A 22,668-nucleotide genomic window follows, 5' to 3' on the forward strand; every position below is an offset into this window, starting at 1 on the left:
TGCTTACTATTTTTAAACCTTGAATCGATCTGCCGTTATATAGAAGTATTCAATGAACATATATGCAAAATGAACAAATTAATGACTTTAATATACATGTATATAAATATATGTGCGAAGAGATAGTTATTCTTCGACACGCCTTTGTTGTCCAGACTCATGTGTAATGCGGCCTCGGGTGAATTTAGGACGTTGAGTTAAACGTGTACACATTGGGTGTACACCAGTCCAATCATTTAAATCCGACTGACCATCATAGACATCATGTCTTTCATCGAAGTTGTTAGAAAGGTTGTTGAAAACCACTTCAAAGAAATCAGCGTTGTTGCTCTTTCTACTGCTGTAGTACTAGTTGTAAAAAGGTTCAGACAAAAACTGAGGTAAGAAGTATTTACTAGTATACATGTACTATAGTCTGTCCCAAGATATTTATGCTGCACATTTGGACGATTTTTAATAAAAATACACATACCTGTGAAAGAAGTGCAATTGAAATAGTTGAAACAGATAATTTCCAAAATAATTTCATTGACACATTATCATCTTTCACTCGGAAAAATTAACGGGAACGAAAACAGAATCCTTAAGGAGATTTATAATGGGGAATGTTTACTTCTCCATTCGGAATACACTCGGAATACATCGCGCAATTTTTCAACGTTATCATCCGGGCTTGCTGCAATACAAAATCTCCGTAGACATCTCATTTTTTAGCATTGTATTGAAACCTGATAAGCTAACAGGGGCGTTTCGACTGAGAAATCTTGGAAATTTTTCATACTTTTGAATGAACATCGTTTGAACCCTGAGGTATTTATAAATATCGAGCAATTAAGTCAAATGTGAATCCAGAATATCTTGGGACATAGTATATACAGTGAGTGTTAAAAATCACTCGTGATTTGGTAAGAAATCGACACCATCTTTTCATATCTTAGAAGAAAGGAATAACTGCTTAGATATTTCTGGCGATCAAGCCTTTTTCGTCCGAAAATGCAGATAAAAGAGAATAATGTTTTAATAGAAACATGTACACGATTCATGCTCACTAATAGATTTCGCTCTTTCATGTTGCTTGAAAGGCAACCCTACCCCCGGGATGTCGTTATACACCATCAAGTGGGGCGAGGCCCGTTCGCTCCCAGCATAATGCCTTTTGCAGTCAAACTGGAAACCTATCTTCGGATGGTCAAAGTACCATATATGGTAATCATTGTTTTAAGATCAATTAGTATGGATGAAATAAGGTGCGTGGGTTTTTAGAATCTATTTACGTGAACCGAAATCGGTACGTTAAAACGGCATATTTTGATATCAACTTCTTAAAAATATGAACTTTTATGAAATGAATTTTTTTTAATTTCCCTGTTCCTGTAGAATATACACGACAGCTACCAACAAAGAAGTTCCAAGGGAAAGTTAACTTGGATTGAGTACAATGGGGTGAAAGTGGCCGATTCCGAGTTTTCCATCGAATTTATCAACAAGACTTTCAATGTCGACCCAGACCAAAATTTGAGTGAAGAACAAAAAGCCATGGCGTATGCAATGCAAATCATGATCGAAGAACATACGTATTGGTAAGTTAATCGTATCATTGTGACTGTGTTTTTTTGTGTTAGTAAGGCTTAATTTCTTCCAAAATTTTAAACTTTACAAGACAGACGCTTCATATTTCATACGTCACATCGTTTCATAGGCTTTCATTGCATAATTATTAAAAAGACTTGGCTTTATACCTATCCCAAGTGTATACGTTCCTGCTCTAGTTCTTCTCAAGTATTGGGAAATGTAGACATTATCATGAACCGAGAACAATAACATATACAAGGGTAGGGTGGGTGGGGTAAAATCATGGATAAGCTGAACCACCAATGCCATCTACCGTGCTCATCCTCAATATCCAGTATCATTGGTACAGCTCAGAGAAAGATGACGCCATCACTTTCGCGGTGACGTATTACACTTGGGATACTTTAATTACCCCAATAATTTCAACGAAGATAGCAAATCTTTACACTAAAGTAGGTTACCTTTAGTCATGTCCCGGTTGGTTAAATAATCGTACAAGTTACTGTTAATTTTTCTTTGAACGTAGGTAGTTTCATACGAAGAAAAGAATAATTAGATTCCCTGAATTGAACCTTTCAGGGCGGTCACCCTCTTTCGATGGGTTTATGAGCGGGCTGAGAAAATCAACCAATACCTGGGTATCCCCAGCATACTGCGGTACTTTTTGGTGGAGGGGCTGAGGAAGAAATGCAAGGCCCAGGGACTGGGTCTCCACAGCCCCCAAGAGGTCCGCCGTATAATGATAGCCGACCTCCGAACCCTGGACACGTTCCTCGGTAGGCTTGTGTTGTGGGGCGATAGTTTTGCCGGCTCGAGCTGTGTAAAAGAATAAGCCGCGTTTTAATTTAGTTTTGGTCAGTAAGCGTGCATTATTGTCTTCGACCATTCACATGTTGACCTTGAATTTTTTTGCATGATTTTATTTTGTTTACAAAAGTGGCCAGGGTTTCGAATAGATAAAGCAAACTTCCTTCCAAAAGTTCATTTTTGAACTGTATCAGAATGACAATACAGCTTTTGTATCGTTCATTTTTCATCCAGATCCCGCCAATACCGTATGGTGGTTTTTTTTTTTTGGTTTTTTTTTTTAGGAAATAAAGATTTCATCCTTGGAGACAATCCTTGCAAAGCGGATTGTGCAATATTTGGTCTTCTCTCGCAAATGTACTACCAGTCTTTTGGAGGAGAAAATGAAACGGCAATCAAAGGTGATTTAATTTTTGTTTATTCTGTAGAAGTAACTCCACTGACTCTAAAAACATAGACTCCTTAAGGTAATACAAACGTATAGAGTATATATCAGCGTTTAGATTCAATTTTAATTACAGAATTTCCTAAACTTTGTTCTTACTGCGAGAGAATGAGGGCGCGATTCTGGCCGGACTGGGATGATTGTATAACGCACGGTGGTACAACTATTGCCACAGTGTAACACGGTGTAACACAGAAGTATGACAACAGCCGCGGTGTAACAAACAGAAGTAAAACCACTGTCACGGTGTAACACAGTGGTACAACTACTGCCACAGTGAAACTCACCGTGAAACACATTGTGGTACGAAACAGCCACGGTGGAACACTGTATGACTATAGCCACAGTGAATAGAGAGAGTTTACATTACATGTGTTTAAATCAGTGATGTGTCTTGTATGTTTAATTGATCATAAAATTTGAAATGCCCTTCAACTGAATTTTTTTTTTCAAAACACAATGTCAAAATACCACATTCTAGTGATTAAAGTACATGTATATCAGGTTTAAAGACATGAGTAGATACTCTTTATCTAAGTTATGTCCAATGATTAAATCAAGATGGTACAGACAACATCTCCTGTGATTTGTTAGTCCTACAATTGCACATCTGAGAGAGAGCTGTTCGAAATTTCACGTCAAAGCACGTATAGATTATTGGATTCACAAAATGATTGACAATCATAAACCGTCCAAATATAATCCATGCGACTAAGGCAGGTTTTGGCAAATCTAAGTAGTTTACATCGGTGTAAGCAAGCATTAAAGTAACAGCTGTCGGTACAAACGCCAATATGAACGCAATCACAATCAGAGCGTACATCAAATTGAACCAAGTCTGTACGCCTCTGTTTGGTGCAGTTTCTGTTGCGTCGGGGTTGCTATTTGGTTGATCTACAAGAGGTTCATTCTCAGTTCCTATCGATTTGAAAACTCGTTTCAATCTCAATGCAATAAGAGCATAAAGAACCACAAGTGTGATAAGGATGGCGAGAAGAAAAGAATATATACTCCCGAGATGTATGAAAATGAGGTGGTGGTATTTATGGACATTGTCTTTATCGACCACCTTACACAGTGTCCCCGTCACGTTCCGTCCCTGGAAAGTCAGCTTTAAGGTCGACGTCCCGGAGAAAATCAGAGTTGGAACCATTATAAGGACAGAGACTACGATCGCTATGGCAATGGACACTCGTCTCCAGAACAGCGAGAAATCACCCGATCGACAGACCTTTTTGTGGCGCTGAACGGCGATGATCAGAAGTAAGGCGGGCGACAGAAATCCGTTTATCATGACTGAAAACGTCAGCCACCGACAACAGGTTTCTGACGGGTAGTTGAAGAAGAAGTAGTTGTCCATCACGTTGTATGCCGTCATTGACATAGATCCCAGCAAGTCCACCACTGCTAGGACAGGGATAAAGTATCGGTCGCCATTCTCATCCTGAATCTTACACCAGTACAGTGCGATCACAATGATATTCCCAAAGATACCCAGCACCCCAGCTAGTGATATAAAGACAGTGCCCGGTAGGAGCATGTCGGCGTATTCTACCGACAAGATAGCCATCTTTAGCAAAATGTCCTAAGCATTTATTTTTCGCACACTTCCGAGTGTTTGAAACATACAGAGAAAACCAGGAAATAAAAACAACATGTATACAAGTCAAATCTTAATTATTTCCTTTTTTAACACAAAACCACGTAAACATTCATTAAAGGCTGGTATGTCTCATCTATTTCTCAAGTGTAGTGGAAAATACATGTATTTATTTCAATATTCTGGAATTACCTGTTATCGACAATTTTTTCCACTTTCACTGGTCTCCACAAGAGGAAATCACACGTGACCCTGAATGCAATAGGTACTTGTTATTCAATGCAACATAATATCACCAAACAAATGCATATCAGCTTCATTCATTCCCTATTTAGATATGTTGAATATCCTTCACATTTCTTTGCCGAAATACCGATATAGCTCTACACTGTCTATAGCAAGACTATATAGCTAGAACCACTCTTCTGCAGCGAATAGTATGCGCTATTTGTTGCAAATAATGTTATAATAACATATCTAAAATAATCACACGGGTCAAAGGTAATGGTCACTATACCTGTGTCGAGCAACAAACAAGATGCAGCCATCACAAGTCTTTGTAACATGTAGGTAAGTTCTTGGATCGTGTCATTCTTTTAAAAAATGTTGTTTAATATTCTAAAATATCATCGCAGCTTTCCTAATATGGATATAAGAAAACTTCTAGTGCTTGTCATTTCTGATTTTATTTTAAATTTGGTATTTCTCTATCCAGCAAACTGTATGGCACAAATCTGGGTTGAAATAGGAAGAGTTTTTGGCTCTGTATCTCTCACTGACACTGCGGCCCAGACTTTCAGTTTAGATGCAGTAAAACAAAACCAATAACGAGGAAATATTACATGTACTACACGTACCTTTTAATGATCTACTAATACCATTTCAATAATATCATCATTCTAACAATAAATACCAACACTTACTGTTATGAATGAAATCACATGCAATTGAATATGGATATTAATTTTTTTGGTACTTATTTCTCAACAGTAAAATACAAAGTTGTTCTTCACAACACTGATATAGCACTTCATAATTGTAAAAAAGAAGAATCAGAGGGTTATCTATAGTTTTTATATAAACAATTTTAACAATACATGAAATGCACATTTCATGTGCAAGACAGTTAGTAAAAAATGCACTTTTTTTTTTAATAAAAAAGGTATCTTTTAATTTTTTAAATATTAATTCTTGTACAAGATTAATAATCATAGACAAAAATCAAAGTAAAGCTTGCAAATAATTCCATCAACTTTGCTGAGCAAACAAATATCAATACATTTTGTATAGAAGTTCACAAAATTTAACAGTTATTTCAAACCCTGATTTTCTTGATTCTATGTAAAGCAGTAAGGAAAAAGCCCCTTGAGTTTCACATACATGTATGATAGGAAGAGAGTGAGTGAACTATTGCACACATTTTGAGAGAATTTCAATGGACCCTCCTCATCACATGGAGATACACATGACACTCTGTACAATGATGAGCAAGACACTTCAGCACAGCTGTAGAGAGTCAATGATGAACAACTTGAACAGTATGTGTATTTTTAACACTGTAATGTGTGTTCAAATTTCACATAGCATTTACTTATCAAAATGGGAATAAATTCCCCTGTAGATCTACATCTGAAATGTAAAAAAAAAATCATTTATTAACTTAAACCATTCATAATTATGATAAACATACATGAACATACTTAAAGGGTACCTGCAGCCCTGGCGATGTGAAACTTAAGTCAAAGAGTTTATTTACTAGAATTTAACGCATAAGGATAAGGTGGATAAAGACTGGCATACCATTAATAAAGGATAGGGTGGAATAAGGTGGATAACGACTGACATAACATCAATAAAGGATAAAGTGGATGAAGACTGACATAACATCAATGAAGGATAGGGTGGAATAAGGTGGATAAAAACTGACATAACATAAATAAAGGATATGGTGGATAAAGACTGACATAATAATAAAGGATAGGTAGAATAAGGTGGATAAAGACTGACATAACATCAATAAAGGATAAGGTTAATAAAGACTGACATAACATCAATAAAGGATAAAGTGGAATAAGATGGATAAAGACTGACATAACATCAATAAAGGATAAGGTGGATAAAGACTGACATAACATCAATAAAGGATAAGGTGGATAAAGACTGACATAACATCAATAACGGATAAGGTAGGTAAAGACTGACATAACATCAATAAATGATAAAGTGGAATAAGGTGGATAAAGACTGACATAACATCAATAACGGATAAGGTAGGTAAAGACTGACATAACATCAATAAATGATAAAGTGGAATAAGGTGGATAAAGACTGACATAACATCAATAAAGGATAAAGTGGATAAAGACTGACATAACATCAATAAAGGATACAGTGGAATAAGATGAACAACCATACAGTATTCTAGATTGTGTAATTTCTTTAAATTACCTTCTGGAATTAAATACTATCCACTTGTTTCTATGTGCAAATGGCAATTTGATGTTCCGAAATTAACAAGGGTTTCCATATTTTAAAAGAATGCTATTATATCTAATTACGTAAGTTTTTATCAGAGCCAAAGTTAAGTATAAACATTTTCTACATATGACCCATATACAAATAATTAATATACATATCGTTTGTCCATTATTGCAGTTGTTTGCAAAAGTAAAAAATTTATAGGAGCATTTATTTTTATAAAACGTTGCAAAAGCCAAAAGAGTTGAATAAATCTAAAATAACGACATAAAACCAGCTCACAAGTTACTAGTACACTCTTGTTATGATATGAGAAGAGTAGACGGAAGGAAGGGACTGTTGTGCCAAAAATGTAGCTGCTACTGTGTTTGTTAACTTTTCACACATAAAAGCCTAATTCTTCACCTGCTATGTTGTATTTTTCTTGTATTTCATCCCGCAGGTCCGTGCGACTACACTGGTCTAGTGCGTCAAACAGCTGTTTTAGCAGGGTGATATCTACCCTGTCCTCCTGCCGATCTCGCCATCTCTGCAGTGCAATTCTGATCTGGTTTTCGATATTGTAGGGGTTATCTAACTGTATCTGATCGATTTCTGCTTGTTTCAAACCAAGACGGTTGACCACCAGTGACCAATTTGCTCCAAGATTCTTTGCGACATACATCAAGCCAGAATCCGCCAAAGGAATAAAATCTAAAATAATGGCATAAAACAACTTACAAGTCATTAGTACACTCTTGTTTTGATTTGGGAAGAGAATTGGGGAGGGGAGTGTTCTGCCAAAAATGGACCCCTTATCCAAGCATACCCAGGATGTGATGGATGAAGAACATTCTTGAAATACAGCTGGAGGCTGAGGAGTATCAATAGCATATTTCTTGACCGATTACACGTGAGCTCGCTTTTCATAGAAATTAAAACCGGTGTGACATCACTAGATTAAATAACTACCGCCATGCTTAAATTGCTCATAATTTAAAGCATTGTTTGATACATTCATGTTTAGTACACACAACACAAATTTTTTCATCCTTGAATCTTTCAAAATACAATGTAATAGAAAAATGACTTTCCTGGTCTAGATGTCTTAAGTAATGATAAAAAATTAAAAACAACTCTTTCTGAACTTAAGGTAGCTCGCGAGTTTACCGCTTGTGAGACAATATACCATAAAATATAGTCTGTTGAATCAGTTGGTTTAAAAGTTTTATTTCTGAAACTTTTTTTTTATTCGTCAGCCTTAATTTGATATAATTATAATGTTATCTTAACAACATTGTTCATTAACACAAGTTACGCCATTTCAATGAAATGTGTAGCAATATTTACATTTTTGCTAGTAACCTTAACACATGCTGAAAATAAGACGTGTATACAACACTCAAAGTTAAGACATCCTCTTAACTCTAGTTTAATAAAAAAAATTCTCAGATTATACCTTACAGCCCGCACAACGAGCGCCAAGAAAAATATGAGCAATTTAAACATGGTGGTGGTTATTTAATCTAGCAATGTCACATGGGTTTAAAATTCTTTGAAAAGCTAGTCCGCATGTAATTGGTAAAGAAATATAATATTGATACTCAGATACACTGAAGGCTGTATGAAAAGAATGTAACTGCTACCATGTTCGTTAATCTTTCACACATATAAGTCTAATTCTTCACCTCCTTTCTTGTTTTTTTCTTCTATCTCATCCCACAGGCTCTTGTAATCAGTCTCATCCAGTGCATCAAACAGCTGTTTTAGGAGGGTGCTATCTGCTCTCTCCTTCTGCCGATCTCGCCACTTCTGCAGTGCAATACTGATCTGGTTGATGGTTTTATAGGGGTTATCTAACTGTATCTGCTCGATTTCTGCTTGTTTCAAACCAAGATGGCTGACCACTAGTGACCATTCTGCTCCAAGTCTGGCCGCAACATACATCAAGCCAAAGTCCGTCAGAATGCCTGAAACCATTACGGAACCATTTTTATCAAAATATTAACTCTGCATGTACTTGATCATGAAATAGTTATTATTACTGACAAATGATAATACCCTTTGTGTGACGTGTGAATATGAGTTATGTATGTCTTTTTATCTACATGTAAATCTTTATATGTTTATTGATTCTGTTTGTTCATCTAAAATGTTTTGACAACAAGAGTAACGTAATAGCAGGTGCTATGTCATGGTCTTATCTAATAAATTTAACTGTCCTGCATTTATATGAAAAACTTCAACCAATCAGAAAAGCTCCAAATGTCGCGTGTTTGTTTAGCTCGGGGTCAATGTTCTATTTTTAAATCTATTCTGAGAATTCAATAGGATTCAACCAATCAAGCATGGCTTCTCAGATCACATTACTTTGTTGTTTGTTTGTAAATTGGAGCAGTAGCCACGCTAAAACCTGCTAAGCAATATTTTCAGCATAAACCCTCGATCCAGCCCTTTCTTCAACCTTATGGTGTTCATTTTGCTTTAAATATTTTGTACAGGTGTTAGCGTTTTTTATATTTTGTATATCCCACCCTTTTTTGATGATTGGCATATCAGGGTCATACTTTTTTATGTTTTTATGTAGGGGGTCAGATTCTATGTTATATGTTGCCAAATATATTGAAAATGTATCAGCGTTGTGTTTTCTAGTCTTGTCTGGCCCCCTCAATATTTACAGGGGTTTTTTTTTTACACCTTTGTCAATTATTTTAATAAATGACCTATTTTCATCTTCAACTATGTTATGTTTTTCTATTTTCATAAAAAAACCTAGTGCAGTCGTCTTGCCTCTTAATAAAAAGGAACATAAAATACTTTTCTGATTTAAGGCAAGAATTGCTAGTGTGATCACTGTGATGAAAAAAAAAACGAGTTTCCATTCTTTCTACCTCCTTGTAAATTATCTAGCCTCAAATAAAGTGCTTTTAGCATGATAAACAAGACTGTGATGGATTTACACTAAAAACTTTACATTAACAGCTCTATCAATGTCATAATCAGCTGTTTCAATTTTTGGGTCCTCATCACAATGAAAAATCAGGCAAAGTCTGATTTGCCAGTAGGGAATTATTTTTCTGCATCAACTTAAAATCATATCATCAATGACTTTTATAATACCGGTAAGTTGCTCTTTTAGATATTATAAAAACTATATACCGGTATTTACAAATATACAAATATATTTACATCCATTATATATGATTCCCTCTCTTTTTTAAGGAAATTGATTGTTATTCACAGCTCTAAAGAAACTGATAGGACTAAAATCTACACAACCCAACTCAACAGTTTATTGTCATTGATCAGTTGAAACCTTCAGCAACCTTAGACAAAACACTGTGAAGACTGCACAAATTAGTAAATAATGATATCACGGGTTATGTATTTTTTCTGCAATGTTGCTACCTTCATATCCTGCATAAATCACAGAAGAAAGCACTTCATTGTCTAGTAAATAGTATCTCACTAGTCATGTGATATGTTTGACCTTAATTGACCTACCTGACCCCATGCCATCCACCGTGTCCTCCAGGCTGGCTAGGAACTCCTTCAACACAATTATATGAGGTCCCATGCCATCCTGGAATGCTATTCAAATAAAGGAAAGAATTTCAAAATGAAAAAGAACATACGATTCCATGTCAAACTATGCAATAAATACATATATTTACATTCTACTTTGTTTTTCTATTAAATTCTGTGATCTTCAAATGCCTCTAAATGCAACAAGTGAGTTTTATTATGACGTCACAAAGGTTGAACGCTGTAAACTGCAACGTCACAAGCTAAAATCAAAGTTCACGCTTGTGGCTGTTACTGTGGCTGTTCCATTAATATTTACTTACCCTTAGGATAAGATAGGAATTTTAAGGTATGAAACACATTTGCAGACAAGGCAAGAAGTTTAAAAATGTAAATATAAGCATTAAACCATGATTTTTTAAACATCTCAATTTGTACGCACACATCGCTGCAGTTATGAGAGTGTATACTTCAAAAAATCACGATTCAATGCTATAGTATTCATTTCCATGTCAAAACATAAATAAAAATATATTTTTATTTCAAAATATGAAAGCATTCAAATTAAATGCCAAAACCAATCCCTATTTCCTGATCTATTTATATAAAACTGCATAAACAAACTAATGGTAGATGATTAATCTTGGAAATTGTTTTTTTTTATAAACCTCACAAAACATTTTCAAAAACTATGACACACCGGATTTTTTTTTTTTTTTTTATATGAATTATTATATATCAAACAATGTACAGGTAAACACAATCTGAAAATTCCATTCATTTCCACATTAACTGCACTAAATAATTATTTTTAAAACGTGCTCCTATCTATCAATTACACCATTTACTGTAGTACGTGTACGTGTGTGGGACACAGGTAGGCAGACCACAGAGCTGCCTCATTTCCTATCGCCAATCGTATATGCAAAGTATGACAATAAAACAACACCTTCATTCATCATTATTCATCAAGGAAAACCAAGCAAACGTAAGTTAAATGATGTACGTCACAGGCGACATCTCCGTCATCAACACTGTTCAAAACCATCGGCATTCTGTCAGATGCATCAAAAGAAGGTAAGTCATTTCTGTTTCTTTATTTCACAAAATATATTACACTGACTGTGATTAAGAATGTTAAAATTAAGTGACAATTTCAAAATTTAAAACCTTAAATTCTTTACATTTTCTTCAGAATAATTTCTGATCAGTAAAAATTCAAATTGAATTAAAATTCTTTTTTAATCTATAGGAAAAGGTTTTATAATGAGGATAAACCTGATTCTTGGAATTATCATTTCCATTTCATCAACTTCCAATGGTAAGTGTCCAATTTTTATTTAAAAATTGTACATCTTTTTTTTTTTACTTTAAAATTTCTTATGTATGATCACTCTATATTGGTTATGACCTTACAGTCTTACCGTGTATTTTGTAACTATCTTAATTCAAACAAATATGTGTATTCTTACAGGGCAGTTACCATTTGAATTTTCACCAGAGGAACTTAGCAATGCTGAGGCAGACTTTATTGACTTTGTGCTGAGTAACCCCGATCTATTATTCAACAACATTGACAGTGAGACAACCCCCAAAGAACAAACAACAAGTCAACCCCCAACGACAACATCAAAGTCAACTGAATTCCCCGACCAGACAGTAACTGACCCCCACACAGAGACCGGTCAGCCAGACACTGGTAATGTGGGGGAGACACCAGGGAACACAGACTCTGGGCACGGACTGGTGGTGGAGAATGGGGTGGTGCGTGACCCTGTCACTGGAATCATCACCCACGTGATGGATATTCATGATGGGGAGCTTTTAGAGGTCATACAGAGTGAGATTACAGGTGGTCATATAATTGACCCCCACACTGGGGAGTTTATTCTTTTGTCTGAGATCTCTCCTTTGATAGGAAATACACAAGAATCTGTGACGCCAAGCACAACTGTCACTTTGTCCTCTGGGGACTCTACCACAGCTAATCCTCAAGAGCCAACACCAACAAGTGAAACAGGAGCCATAAACGAGAACAAAATAATAAACGGTGTAATCCGACATCCAGCCACTGGTCAGATCACCCATGTAGTAGATCCCCATGATGGTGCTCATCTAGAAGTTTCTATCAGCCCAATATTTGGGGCCCATGTATTTGATCCTCATACAGGAGACCTGATTATTGCTGAAGATCATGCTATGGAATTTGGAACAGTGGACGTTCAGCCCCAAACATCAACAGAGGCCCCAAAACAAGTTACAACAACATCAGAGGCTATAACAGAGGAGACCATTACAACAAAGCCCACAACAACCACAACAGAGGCTACAACAGAAGCTATACCCGAGGCTATAACACCTATAGTAAAGGCTACAAATACCACAATTGAAGCTATGAGCACTACAACAGAAGCTTCAGTTGCAATAACAGAAGCTGTACCCACCACAACAGAGGCCCCAGCCGCAATAACAGAGGCTACAGCTACAGAAACAACAACCAATGCAATACAACCAGAAGTAACAACTCCAGAAGCACAAACTCCAGAAGCACCAACTCCGGCACCAGTGGAGACTACTACAAAGCGTGCAGCAAACCAAGAAACTACAACAGAGTCCCATAAGCTGGGAACTGAGCATACACAAGAGGACCATCTACATGACCATGGTATCTATGTCAATAAATTTATACCATCTGGCAGTGGGTCAGAGGAAAAACAGAAAAGCAGCACAGGGAGAAGAAAGTTTGGATCAATGAAAGGAATATCCTCTGTTTTGGATAAATACAAGTCAGAATACTTAAAGAGAAGAAAGGGTGGTAAGGGAAATGATACTGATGTACCTAACATTAATACAGTACTAAAATGGATTGAAAGAAGAAAAAACACATTCAAAAAGTATTTAAAAGAGAAGAAGCAAGTTGAAGAAGAAAAGAAACAAAACCCACGGAAATCATTTCAAGTTCTAGATTTAGGAAATTATTTCCCAAGTCTACAAAGAAATAAATTTGGGGGACTGGAAGGAAGGAAAAAGTGGATGCCAGCAGGTACAACATCTGGTTCGACATCTTCATCAGTAGGAGAAGAAAGCAAGCCTAGGTCAGAATCAAACAAGGGTAGGGCTAATTTAAACAGACTGCGAAATCCTTTCCTTCAGAGAAATAATGCAGCTGATAAAACAGGAAACCAGCCTAACACAGATAGAAGGAATCGTTTCCAGGTCTTGATGGCCAGAAAACTCGAAAAGCAAAGAAAGCAAACAGTCAAAAACATTAAACAGGAAACAACAACACCTATTGTAAATGCCATGACACCAAAGGTGACCAATGAAAAGCCACAGACAGATACAGTGAAAACAGGAAGGAGACGGAAATTCAATAACTTCTTCCGGAACAGAAAACTCCTTTCTAAAACTTCCGACTCCCAAGACAATGTGAACAAAAATGAGAATACAGAAGGCAATGTGGCAGATTATTTGAATGGTTTAAAGTCAAAAGTGACTGAAAACACCAATGTGTCAGGGAAAAACAATCAAACACCTGACAGATATGTGGCTAGTCTTGCCAGAAAAATAAACAATAAAATAGTAGCAAGAAATCCAGAAAACGTGAAGCTAAGGAAAAACAAGTGGGATAAATCATACTTAGCTGACCAACCTAAAATTTAATGTATAATGATATCTCTTATAGTATTTTTAGTTTTATTTTTAGTTGTTTTATTTATTTAATAAATTTTGAAACAGGGAAAGTTTTTTTTTTTAATACTTGTAGTTGAAATCAAAACAATTTATAGAAACCATCCTTAATTTACCCGTATGTTCAATGAATGAGCATCCTTGACTCTATGCATTTAATTAATAAATTATTGTGAATGGATGGCTACAATGCCTATGTGACGGTCAGACCGTCAGACCGTCAGACAAAAATTTACGAGACTAAAGTTGGATGATGCATGTGTATTCAACAGAAAAAAATAAGCCATAATTAATTTTTTTCTTTTTTTGCCAAATTATAGACAAAAATGTTTTAATCAAATAGCTGTTTTGATAAAAATATTGTTTATATTTTACAAAAGAATTCAAATCAATCTCCATATGAAAAGTCAAGTGCCTGTAAAATGAAATAAAGTCAAACTTCATTATCTCGAACTGGATGGGACTATTTTAAAACTTCAAGATATCCGAGTATTCAAGATATTGAGGGTAAAATATTTTAAAAATAAGTGGTTGGGACTTAAAAATCACTGTTTTCGAGATATCAGTGTTTGAGATATCAAAGTTCAACTGTATTTACCAGTTTTAAATTAGACAAACTTGGTTTTAGCTACACCTTAATTACATTTAAACTGTTTCAAGCATAAAGCAGAGCTTGAAACACCTGGCACTTAAACTGTTTCAAGCATGACGGAAACAGTTTAAGTACCTATAAATCATTCTGATAGAGATAAATTAACCACCTAGATCTATGTATCAATTTTTCAATACCATTATACTAGTAGATTAGAATGTGATGGTTGGAACCATTTTTATACAAGGGAAACATAGTCATTATCATTGACAAACAAGCCCTATATATCTACATGCACGTGTAGTTATGTTAATTTAATGAAAATGTGTACCTTAATAATTATATTTATAAATATACAGGTATTCTCATTTCAAACAATTTTAAAGGAGTCAACAATACCTAAGCTACAAATTCTGAGATCATTAGATCTAAAATCCTGCAAACAAATAAACACCGAGACAGATGCTGATGAAATCTATGCTCGTCAAAAGACCTAGCTGACATGTGTGAATAAAATATGAAATTATGACATGCAAATTGTTATGCATGCATCATGTATGCATACTAATTACATGACTGATATACATATTTTATTATTCTTCCCATGAATTTTCAAGGTTAGAAAGTTAAAAGGCATTTTTTCTTCTTTTGCACAATTTCACATCCTTCCATGAACATCTGTAGCTGACAATTATAAACTCTGATATAATCGTAGGCTTAGGAAATGTACCTTCTCATTTATTTGGTATATTTTCTCACATAAAACTCAGATGAGCTGCATCAATATTCCTTTGAACACTTACACAAATTTAAACTTTATCAAAAAATATAACTAGTTACTTTATTATTATATTAATGATAGAAATAGTGTATATGTACCTACCATCAGGTATAAAAAGAAATGATTTTAATTGTCAGTGCATATGTCATATATTTAGGTGAGAGTTATCTCTCTTTACACCATCAGCAATTCAATTATACTTTCAGATGATTTTTTTCTTTCTTCTTCAGTTTTTGTTTATGTTTCCGTTAAGAAAAGCATATCATTTTCGTCTACTTTTATACAATGCAGTATTAAAAATATCAACTATACGGCTGTGTGTATCAAATAGAAAGTACTGTTTGAACCTTCTGAAATGCAATTAAAATATGCTACACACCTGCATCAAGTGGGATGATCAGACAAGCAGGAATGTTGGTATCAGGGGACTTCTGACAGGTCTGTAGTTGGTACACATTCTTGGGACAAATGGTCTCCAGATAAGTTTCTGCGGGGTACAAACATGGGTCATTATCCCCCCGCAGAACACAGTGGGAACATAGCAAATTCTGCTCCACATGTACGAGGGGCCACTCTAGTAACAGACACTTCATGTCGTGGTAGATTTTCAAAAGAAGACCCCTGTGAAAAGTGAAAGACAATGTAAATATATTCCTAATTATTTAAAAGATATCTCCCACTGTCCACTAGAATTAGGCATAGTCTTCATAAAAATTGTGTCTATTCTTTAATTATTTATTAACCTGAAGACTGCCAGCATGCATTTTGACTAGTAAAATTTTACGCATCAGCTATTCCTTCATTATACTCTTAGAAATTCAAATATCATGAAAGAATACCAGTACATGTACATAGTCTTCTGGAAAACTTTCATTGTAAAAGCTAATGTGTTTTATGTTATTAAAACAGAATTTTGCCACACATTTTTATCTTTCTGGTCTTTAATATCAACAAATTAAAAGAAATGAGACAAAGTTATTGCAGCATATAAATAAATAAATTGCCAAATTGAATTTTTTGAAAAATGAAAGTAAACAAGAATTTTATGAACCTAAACATGAATCTAGTAATACATGTAGTTCCATTTTTCAGAGGTTGGTCACCTACCAGAGTTCCTGAAGGTCGCTGCCGCGGACCGACACCAGTATCACAGTCCCTCCATCCTTCTTCTCACGTGTCAACAAAACCCTGGATTTATTCATGAAAGCCAGAACTCCATTTTTCCAATCCTCTCGTTTTAACACATGAGTCTGCAGTCTGCAAGACAGTTTTTCAAAGAAATTTGGTGGGGATTTGGATGGAAACACAAATTGAAAGGACAGCTCTATAATGTTTCTTGGTGTTTTAGTTGGCCACTTCACGAACACTTCGTTAGATGCCTCAGTTCTTAAAAACCATGGAAATCTCAAAATGCGAGCTGATGTGTAGTTAGTTAGTAGACTAGAGGGTAATTCATAGCAGAGGTCAAATTTCAACATGAGATCAACAAAAGTGTCCCTAGCTTCTGGAGTAAGTTTGAAGTGATAAAGACAGAAATTGAGTAGTTCCAGTGTCATTAATCCCTTTGTGAGGAAGTCTTCTTTCATGGCTTCAAATTTCTTTTGGTTTAAGCCAGCTAATTGGCCGAAAACCTCATTGAAAACCACCACCTTCTCAAAATCATGTTTGAATATTGCACGCAACATTTCTACCAATGTTTCTGGATGATGGAACACAATTTTTTGCAGTTTGGGATTGTCTGCATACCACATTATTTCCCCAGTAGCATGAAGATATTTCAGCACCATTTCCAGACTCTTATCTGCTGATCCTTCCAATGAAATCATACTTTGCTTTAATTCATTCATTACACTTTTAAAGATCCGCAGGGCCTCTGTCAAAGACAAGATCTTTTCTGGATACTTGGAGATTTTCTGTAGATACTTCCACCAAGGGTCAGGTAATGGTCTCTCCTCTGCTTCTTTTAATTTTCTAACCAACAGATCACGGAAATCTTTGACCCCCGTTAGTTCATCAGTACAACTCACAACATGAATCATTTTGGGCAATTCTGATCTAGTCTTTAACATTTTGTAAATGCCATTCCTTTTCTCAGTTAATCTTTCAATTTCAATATTAAATTTTGTATTACTGTCTCTATTGGTCAATGAATTTAGCGTAGCATCAGTTTGAACTAACTGAATTTTTATTTCCTGAATCTTTTTCTCTTCAACCTTCTTCATCTTATCAATGATATCTTCCAAGTTTTCATCAACTTCATCCTCTTTGCAAAGATCGACATGGGTTCCAACCATAACAATGACAGCCCCAGGTGATCTGTCCATAATGGCATCCAGCCAATTTCCCACCATAGAATCATAATGCTCTGGTCTATACTTGCTTAAATCAAACACCAAGATGTGTAGAGCCTCCGGGGTCAGGAACATGTGATGAGCTGCAGAGTAAATATGATGGCCCCCAAAGTCTAGCACCTGCACTCTCAAGTCTGGTTCAGGTTCCCACAGGTGACGCTCTAGAACCCAAGTCCTTTCATCCTCCGCTGTTAATTTTGAACGACCGAGAATCAATGCATTTCTAAGACTAGTTTTTCCTGCCTTGGCAGCACCTATCAAAATCATTTTCCGTCTGTGCTTGGCGTGACCGATTCTGTATTCCCTTAAAAAGGAAAAGAGAGTATCCGTGCCCTGGTCACAGATTTCCTGTGGGGGAACTTTAATACTGTTGCCTCCTAAATCTAGCAGTCCTGTCTGCCCAATCATTTCCAGTTTGTCGAACAGCAGAGGTATGGTGGTCAAGTTATTCTGAGAAACATCTAGCTCCTTAAGGTTAACAAGTCTATAAATATTTTCTGGTAGTTGTTTCAGTTCATTCATTGACAGCAACAGGGATTCAAGGCTCAAGCAATCACAGATTTCTTCTGGCAGTGAGGATAACTTATTCCCTCGCATTTCTAATGTTTTTATCTTCTTCAATTTTTTTATGGAGGGAGACAACTGCTCCAGGTAATTGTCACCAACTTCAACACTTTCTAAATGTTTCAAGTCAAACAGAGTCTCTGGGAGATTTACTAGTGCATTCCTCCTCATGATAAAGTGCTTCAATTTTTTAAGTCCATTTATTTTTGGAGAAATTTGGGAAAAGTAGTTATTATTCAAGTTTAATGTCCTGAGTTCAGACAGCTGCAGCAACTCTGGTGGAATGTATGAATTCAACTTCAATGCCCCTGTCAAATTCAGTTCTCTTAAACTTGTGCAACTGACAATATTTGGAGAAACATTTCGGAGGAAATTTCCTTTTAAATTCAGGGATTCCAGTTTTGTTAAATTACCAACCTCATCTGGAATTGTATGAATCTGATGCCAACTGACATCTAGATAGAGTAGCTCCTTAAGCCCACAGGCAGCTTTTGGTAACTCTTTCATACCTCCTTCTCTTGGATACCATTTCCTTGACAACTCAAGGTATTCTATTTTTTTACATTGACTAATTTCGCCTGGAACCTCTGACAAATAATTTCCCCCCAATTTGAGTATACGTAAATTTTTCAGTTTTCCAATGTCCGCTGAGAGAACTTCCAATTCATTGTCGCTACAATCTACTTCAGTCAGTGACTCCAAATTAAACACTGATGAAGGGATCTGTTGAAAATGATTGAAGCTAACATTCAGCTTCTCAATACATTTGCAAGTTCCAAATGATTTGGGTAAAAGGCATAGGTAATTGCCCACAGCACTGAAATTCTTCATTCCAACCAAATTGCCGATGGACGTTCCACCAACAGGAAATGACATCAGCCTCAGAAATGGCAGCGACACATCCTCTAGATGCATGCTGTAAATGATTCGAGGCACCCATCCCTTGTATTTTCCCTCTGGAACAATCAAAACAGATCTACCATCTTGGTCTTTCTGGACATACTGTTTGAATGCCTCCGAAGCATGGCTGTTCGTTGCCATTTTAAAAGCTTATGGCAATCCCTACAATAAAAAGACAAAAATAATTACTCTTAGGTACAAAACTATGGTATTCTTGTTTGCAGAATTATTTTTTGTGATTAAAAATGAATAAACAATACACCACAAACATGTAGCATACAATATCATACTACCTGTATTATTGTTAAGTCATCTTTTAAAAAAAAACTTGCATACATAGAGAAATGTAAATTGTAATAAAATAACAATACATAACTATCAACTTCCATAGATAATACATGTATCATTTTTCTACTAGGCCATCCTTAAAAAAAATGCTGGTTTGGAATTGATGCCTTGAGGTTTTTAGACCAAGGGGGGAGGAAGGGGATTTTTTTTATTTTTCAAACTTTTACTTATCAAAATATGTTAAAAATTCCATTTAAAAAATCTTCATTTTTTGCTGATAAAACTTTATCAGTGGTGGGTATTTCAATAAGGCAGAGAGCAATTCCAAAAAACATAACTTTATTTTAGCCCTATGTACTTGCAACAGCGCATTTAATTATCCACCCTAGCATAAGGACAATGCATTCTTTCCCTTTAAGAAAGGATTTCCTGGCTTTTATCAAGGATTAAATTAGACCCTTTTAATAGTCAGGGTACCAAGTGCACCAAGGTCTATTGTTTACTTTTACTTTAAAAAAAACAACAAAAGTTAGCTCCCTTGAAAGAGAAGAAAGAGAAGGCTGTTGTGTGGTGATTCTGTGAATAATATCGATAACCCATCTTCTGCAACTTGTGATCACTTAATGTATCCAATCCATAATAGCCCCAGATTCATGAAATCTGGATGCATAACAAATATGTATGGGTTTTAATACCCAGTATACTTGGAAATAATTTTCATGTTTAAGTATCAATCAGAACAGCAGCATGTGTCCTAATAAATGACATTTTCCTTCTCTTGAAGAGTTACCTTCTTTGCTTTTAATCTATAAAAATCTATTCCAAAAAAATCTATATTGTATATAAATTATTTTCAAGAGCTTTTGTATTCCTAATGATTAAATACATCTTTCCACCAAAGCATTTTAAATATTGATACTCTTAGTATCTACTTTTTTATATTTAAAAAAAATGTGCAATCTTCATTAATTAATTACTGCTTATATAATATTTTTGAAAATTTCACTTGGTAAATCTTTTTCTACTTTAAAATGCTTTGATTTAATATCAGAATATTCAATACATGATGGGTATTCAAGGTTAGAAAAATTATGTCCTATTATGGTTCAGATACCTTAATAAGGAACGAGGATTTTGAGAAAGTGAGTCTTTAAATGACCAACAATGTGTGCAAGTTTGCAGAAGTGTAACATATGCTGAAAGTCAAATATGCAAGACCTTTCTATTAATATATGCTAATGAATGTCTTTTGGCTATTTAGCTGGCCTAATGAATACAGAAAAATGATTTTGAATATCAGATTTTTCCTTGGATGATGCCTATGATGAGAGCATTAATGATATCTACTAGCTGTCTAGCATGGAGACATTTTAAAATAAAATGTTCAAGTAACACTGACTTGAAAAGAAAAACTACTACAAGTGTTTTTAAGACCAAAACTTTGAGTAAAAGTTTTTCCAAATCGGACAAAAACGGAAATTGGCGACCATCAGTCAAAAAATTACTTAAAAACAGGTTTGAGTTAGTGGGTTAAGCTAGGGTGGATTGGGAAGGCGGAAACATTTTTTTTTTCTTGGGCTCGATGCATCCCTAAAAGTGCTTTGAGTTTAGCTTGATTGACACTGTTAAACAGCTAAAAACTAATGTTGAAAGGGTTGGTATTTCTTTAACTAAAGAAATATGGTATAATCAAGTAATACCTTAAAAATGTGTATGCTAAATATATAATGCCACCCCTAAACCCCTCTCTCATTTAAATTTAATTTTACTAAGCTGACAAACAAAGCGTTCTCAAGGCACATCTCTACGTCCAGAGTCCAGACTACGGGGTACTTTGTCACTTATGACTGTAACATCTACTTCTTAAAATCAAGGGTACTGGTCTAATCATTATCTCAGTGAGAAAAATTTTGACTAACGTCTCTTCCAAAGAACATCATTCAAAATTTTTCTTTCTCGACGAGTCTCGCTGAGATTATAAGTACTGTACTGGTTCAGATATTCTCAGATATATGATTAACTATAGTACTGATGCACACACATGACCATACCTATAGAGTCATAAGAATGGGAGTCATCTCAATAGCATTGCAATCCGCCAAGTTTAGATATGCTCTTATGATATCCATTACATGTATCTGCATTCCATGTGACTGTATAAATGACCCAATGTGCCCTAAAATAAAAGGTATGAAATAAGAATCGATTACATACCATTTCAAGAGAATATGATAAAATATAAAAACAAGCAGTCGATTTATACATTGATCACAGAAAAATCACAATGGTATATCAGGTGATTTATATTTACGGGAAATTGTTTGCCACCGAGAATGAGAATGGTGTGTTGCATATTAACATTGCATGGTTAACGAATATTTCAATCTTACAAAATATTTGATGATTTCTGCAGAAAAATATATATTCTTTATAATTTGTTACCACATTTATGAATTTTGACAACATCAATTACAACATTACTTTTGGACACGGAGACTTTTCTTATTTCATTTTTCGTGGTTTTGACCTCCAATGTATTCATAGAGGAACTTCCGGTTATACCAGTATACCGATCCCGAATTTCCAACATTTTTATTGTTTATTGTGGGTAATCATCAAGATCTGTTCCCTTTCATAATTATGCTTTGTTTTTGTTTGTAGCAAAAGAAATAAAACGTTTCCCTGGATTATGATTGAACATTTGATCTTTTTTTCAAAGCAAAACAAAAAATTCATATTATTTGTATGTTAGACATGTAAATTGACAAATAGGGGAACTACAGCAAGTATATGCAGAGACATATATCTCTGGTATATGCAACTTTGGAAATATAGCCCCCGTGTTTATAAAACGTTTTTAAATCATTTCCTAAATAACTAAAAAATCATCAGCATTATTCGTGTTTTGTGGTCTGTATCTTTTTTTCTCTCATACATTAATTTTTTTTTCATTTACTTTTGATATCATAAAAAGACACTTTTAAATACTAAACCGTTCATATGAATTCATTTTGGATTTTTTCTTAAATAATCTATTTCAAATTATAATAATTTTAAAAAGCTTTTCATACATCGTCGCAAAGCACGGTTTTTGAG

The 22,668-nt window shown here is 35.1% G+C and overlaps 4 protein-coding genes across 5 annotated transcripts; 2 read left to right on the forward strand and 2 right to left on the reverse strand.

Annotated features, from left to right (window-relative positions):
* Window positions 1-108: 108 nt before the first annotated feature.
* Window positions 109-3,040, forward strand: LOC105321903 (failed axon connections homolog). The gene is made up of 6 exons (XM_034445702.2): window positions 109-380; window positions 1,083-1,206; window positions 1,378-1,580; window positions 2,152-2,348; window positions 2,664-2,780; window positions 2,901-3,040. The coding sequence occupies exons 1-6, from the start codon at window positions 265-267 to the stop codon at window positions 3,002-3,004; spliced, it is 861 nt and encodes a 286-aa protein (XP_034301593.2). The 5' UTR covers window positions 109-264; the 3' UTR covers window positions 3,005-3,040.
* A 606-nt stretch (window positions 3,041-3,646) lies between these two features.
* Window positions 3,647-4,394, reverse strand: LOC105321915 (neuromedin U receptor homolog nmur-2). The gene is made up of 2 exons (XM_066071392.1): window positions 3,894-4,394; window positions 3,647-3,718 (listed from the first exon to the last, which is right to left on the reverse strand). Exons 1-2 carry the CDS (start codon window positions 4,392-4,394, stop codon window positions 3,647-3,649), a joined length of 573 nt encoding a protein of 190 aa, XP_065927464.1.
* An 866-nt stretch (window positions 4,395-5,260) lies between these two features.
* On the reverse strand, window positions 5,261-22,173 carry LOC105321901 (malignant fibrous histiocytoma-amplified sequence 1 homolog). Of its 2 annotated transcripts, XM_066075820.1 has the most exons (9): window positions 22,054-22,173; window positions 21,624-21,748; window positions 16,577-19,446; window positions 15,849-16,090; window positions 10,386-10,472; window positions 8,570-8,851; window positions 7,308-7,595; window positions 6,873-6,928; window positions 5,261-6,053 (listed from the first exon to the last, which is right to left on the reverse strand). In XM_066075820.1, exons 3-8 carry the CDS (start codon window positions 19,423-19,425, stop codon window positions 6,903-6,905), a joined length of 3,774 nt encoding a protein of 1,257 aa, XP_065931892.1. In that variant the 5' UTR covers window positions 19,426-19,446; window positions 21,624-21,748; window positions 22,054-22,173; the 3' UTR covers window positions 5,261-6,053; window positions 6,873-6,902. The 2 variants fall into 2 exon arrangements, with proteins under 2 accessions (XP_065931892.1, XP_034301592.2); XM_034445701.2 differs by lacking the exon at window positions 6,873-6,928.
* LOC105321899 (uncharacterized) lies at window positions 11,160-14,149 on the forward strand. The gene is made up of 3 exons (XM_011420386.4): window positions 11,160-11,483; window positions 11,659-11,727; window positions 11,881-14,149. The coding sequence occupies exons 2-3, from the start codon at window positions 11,673-11,675 to the stop codon at window positions 14,067-14,069; spliced, it is 2,244 nt and encodes a 747-aa protein (XP_011418688.3). The 5' UTR covers window positions 11,160-11,483; window positions 11,659-11,672; the 3' UTR covers window positions 14,070-14,149.
* Window positions 22,174-22,668: the final 495 nt, after the last annotated feature.

Source organism: Magallana gigas, chromosome 2 (genome assembly GCF_963853765.1).
Source record: "Magallana gigas chromosome 2, xbMagGiga1.1, whole genome shotgun sequence".
NCBI lineage: Eukaryota > Metazoa > Mollusca > Bivalvia > Ostreida > Ostreidae > Magallana > Magallana gigas.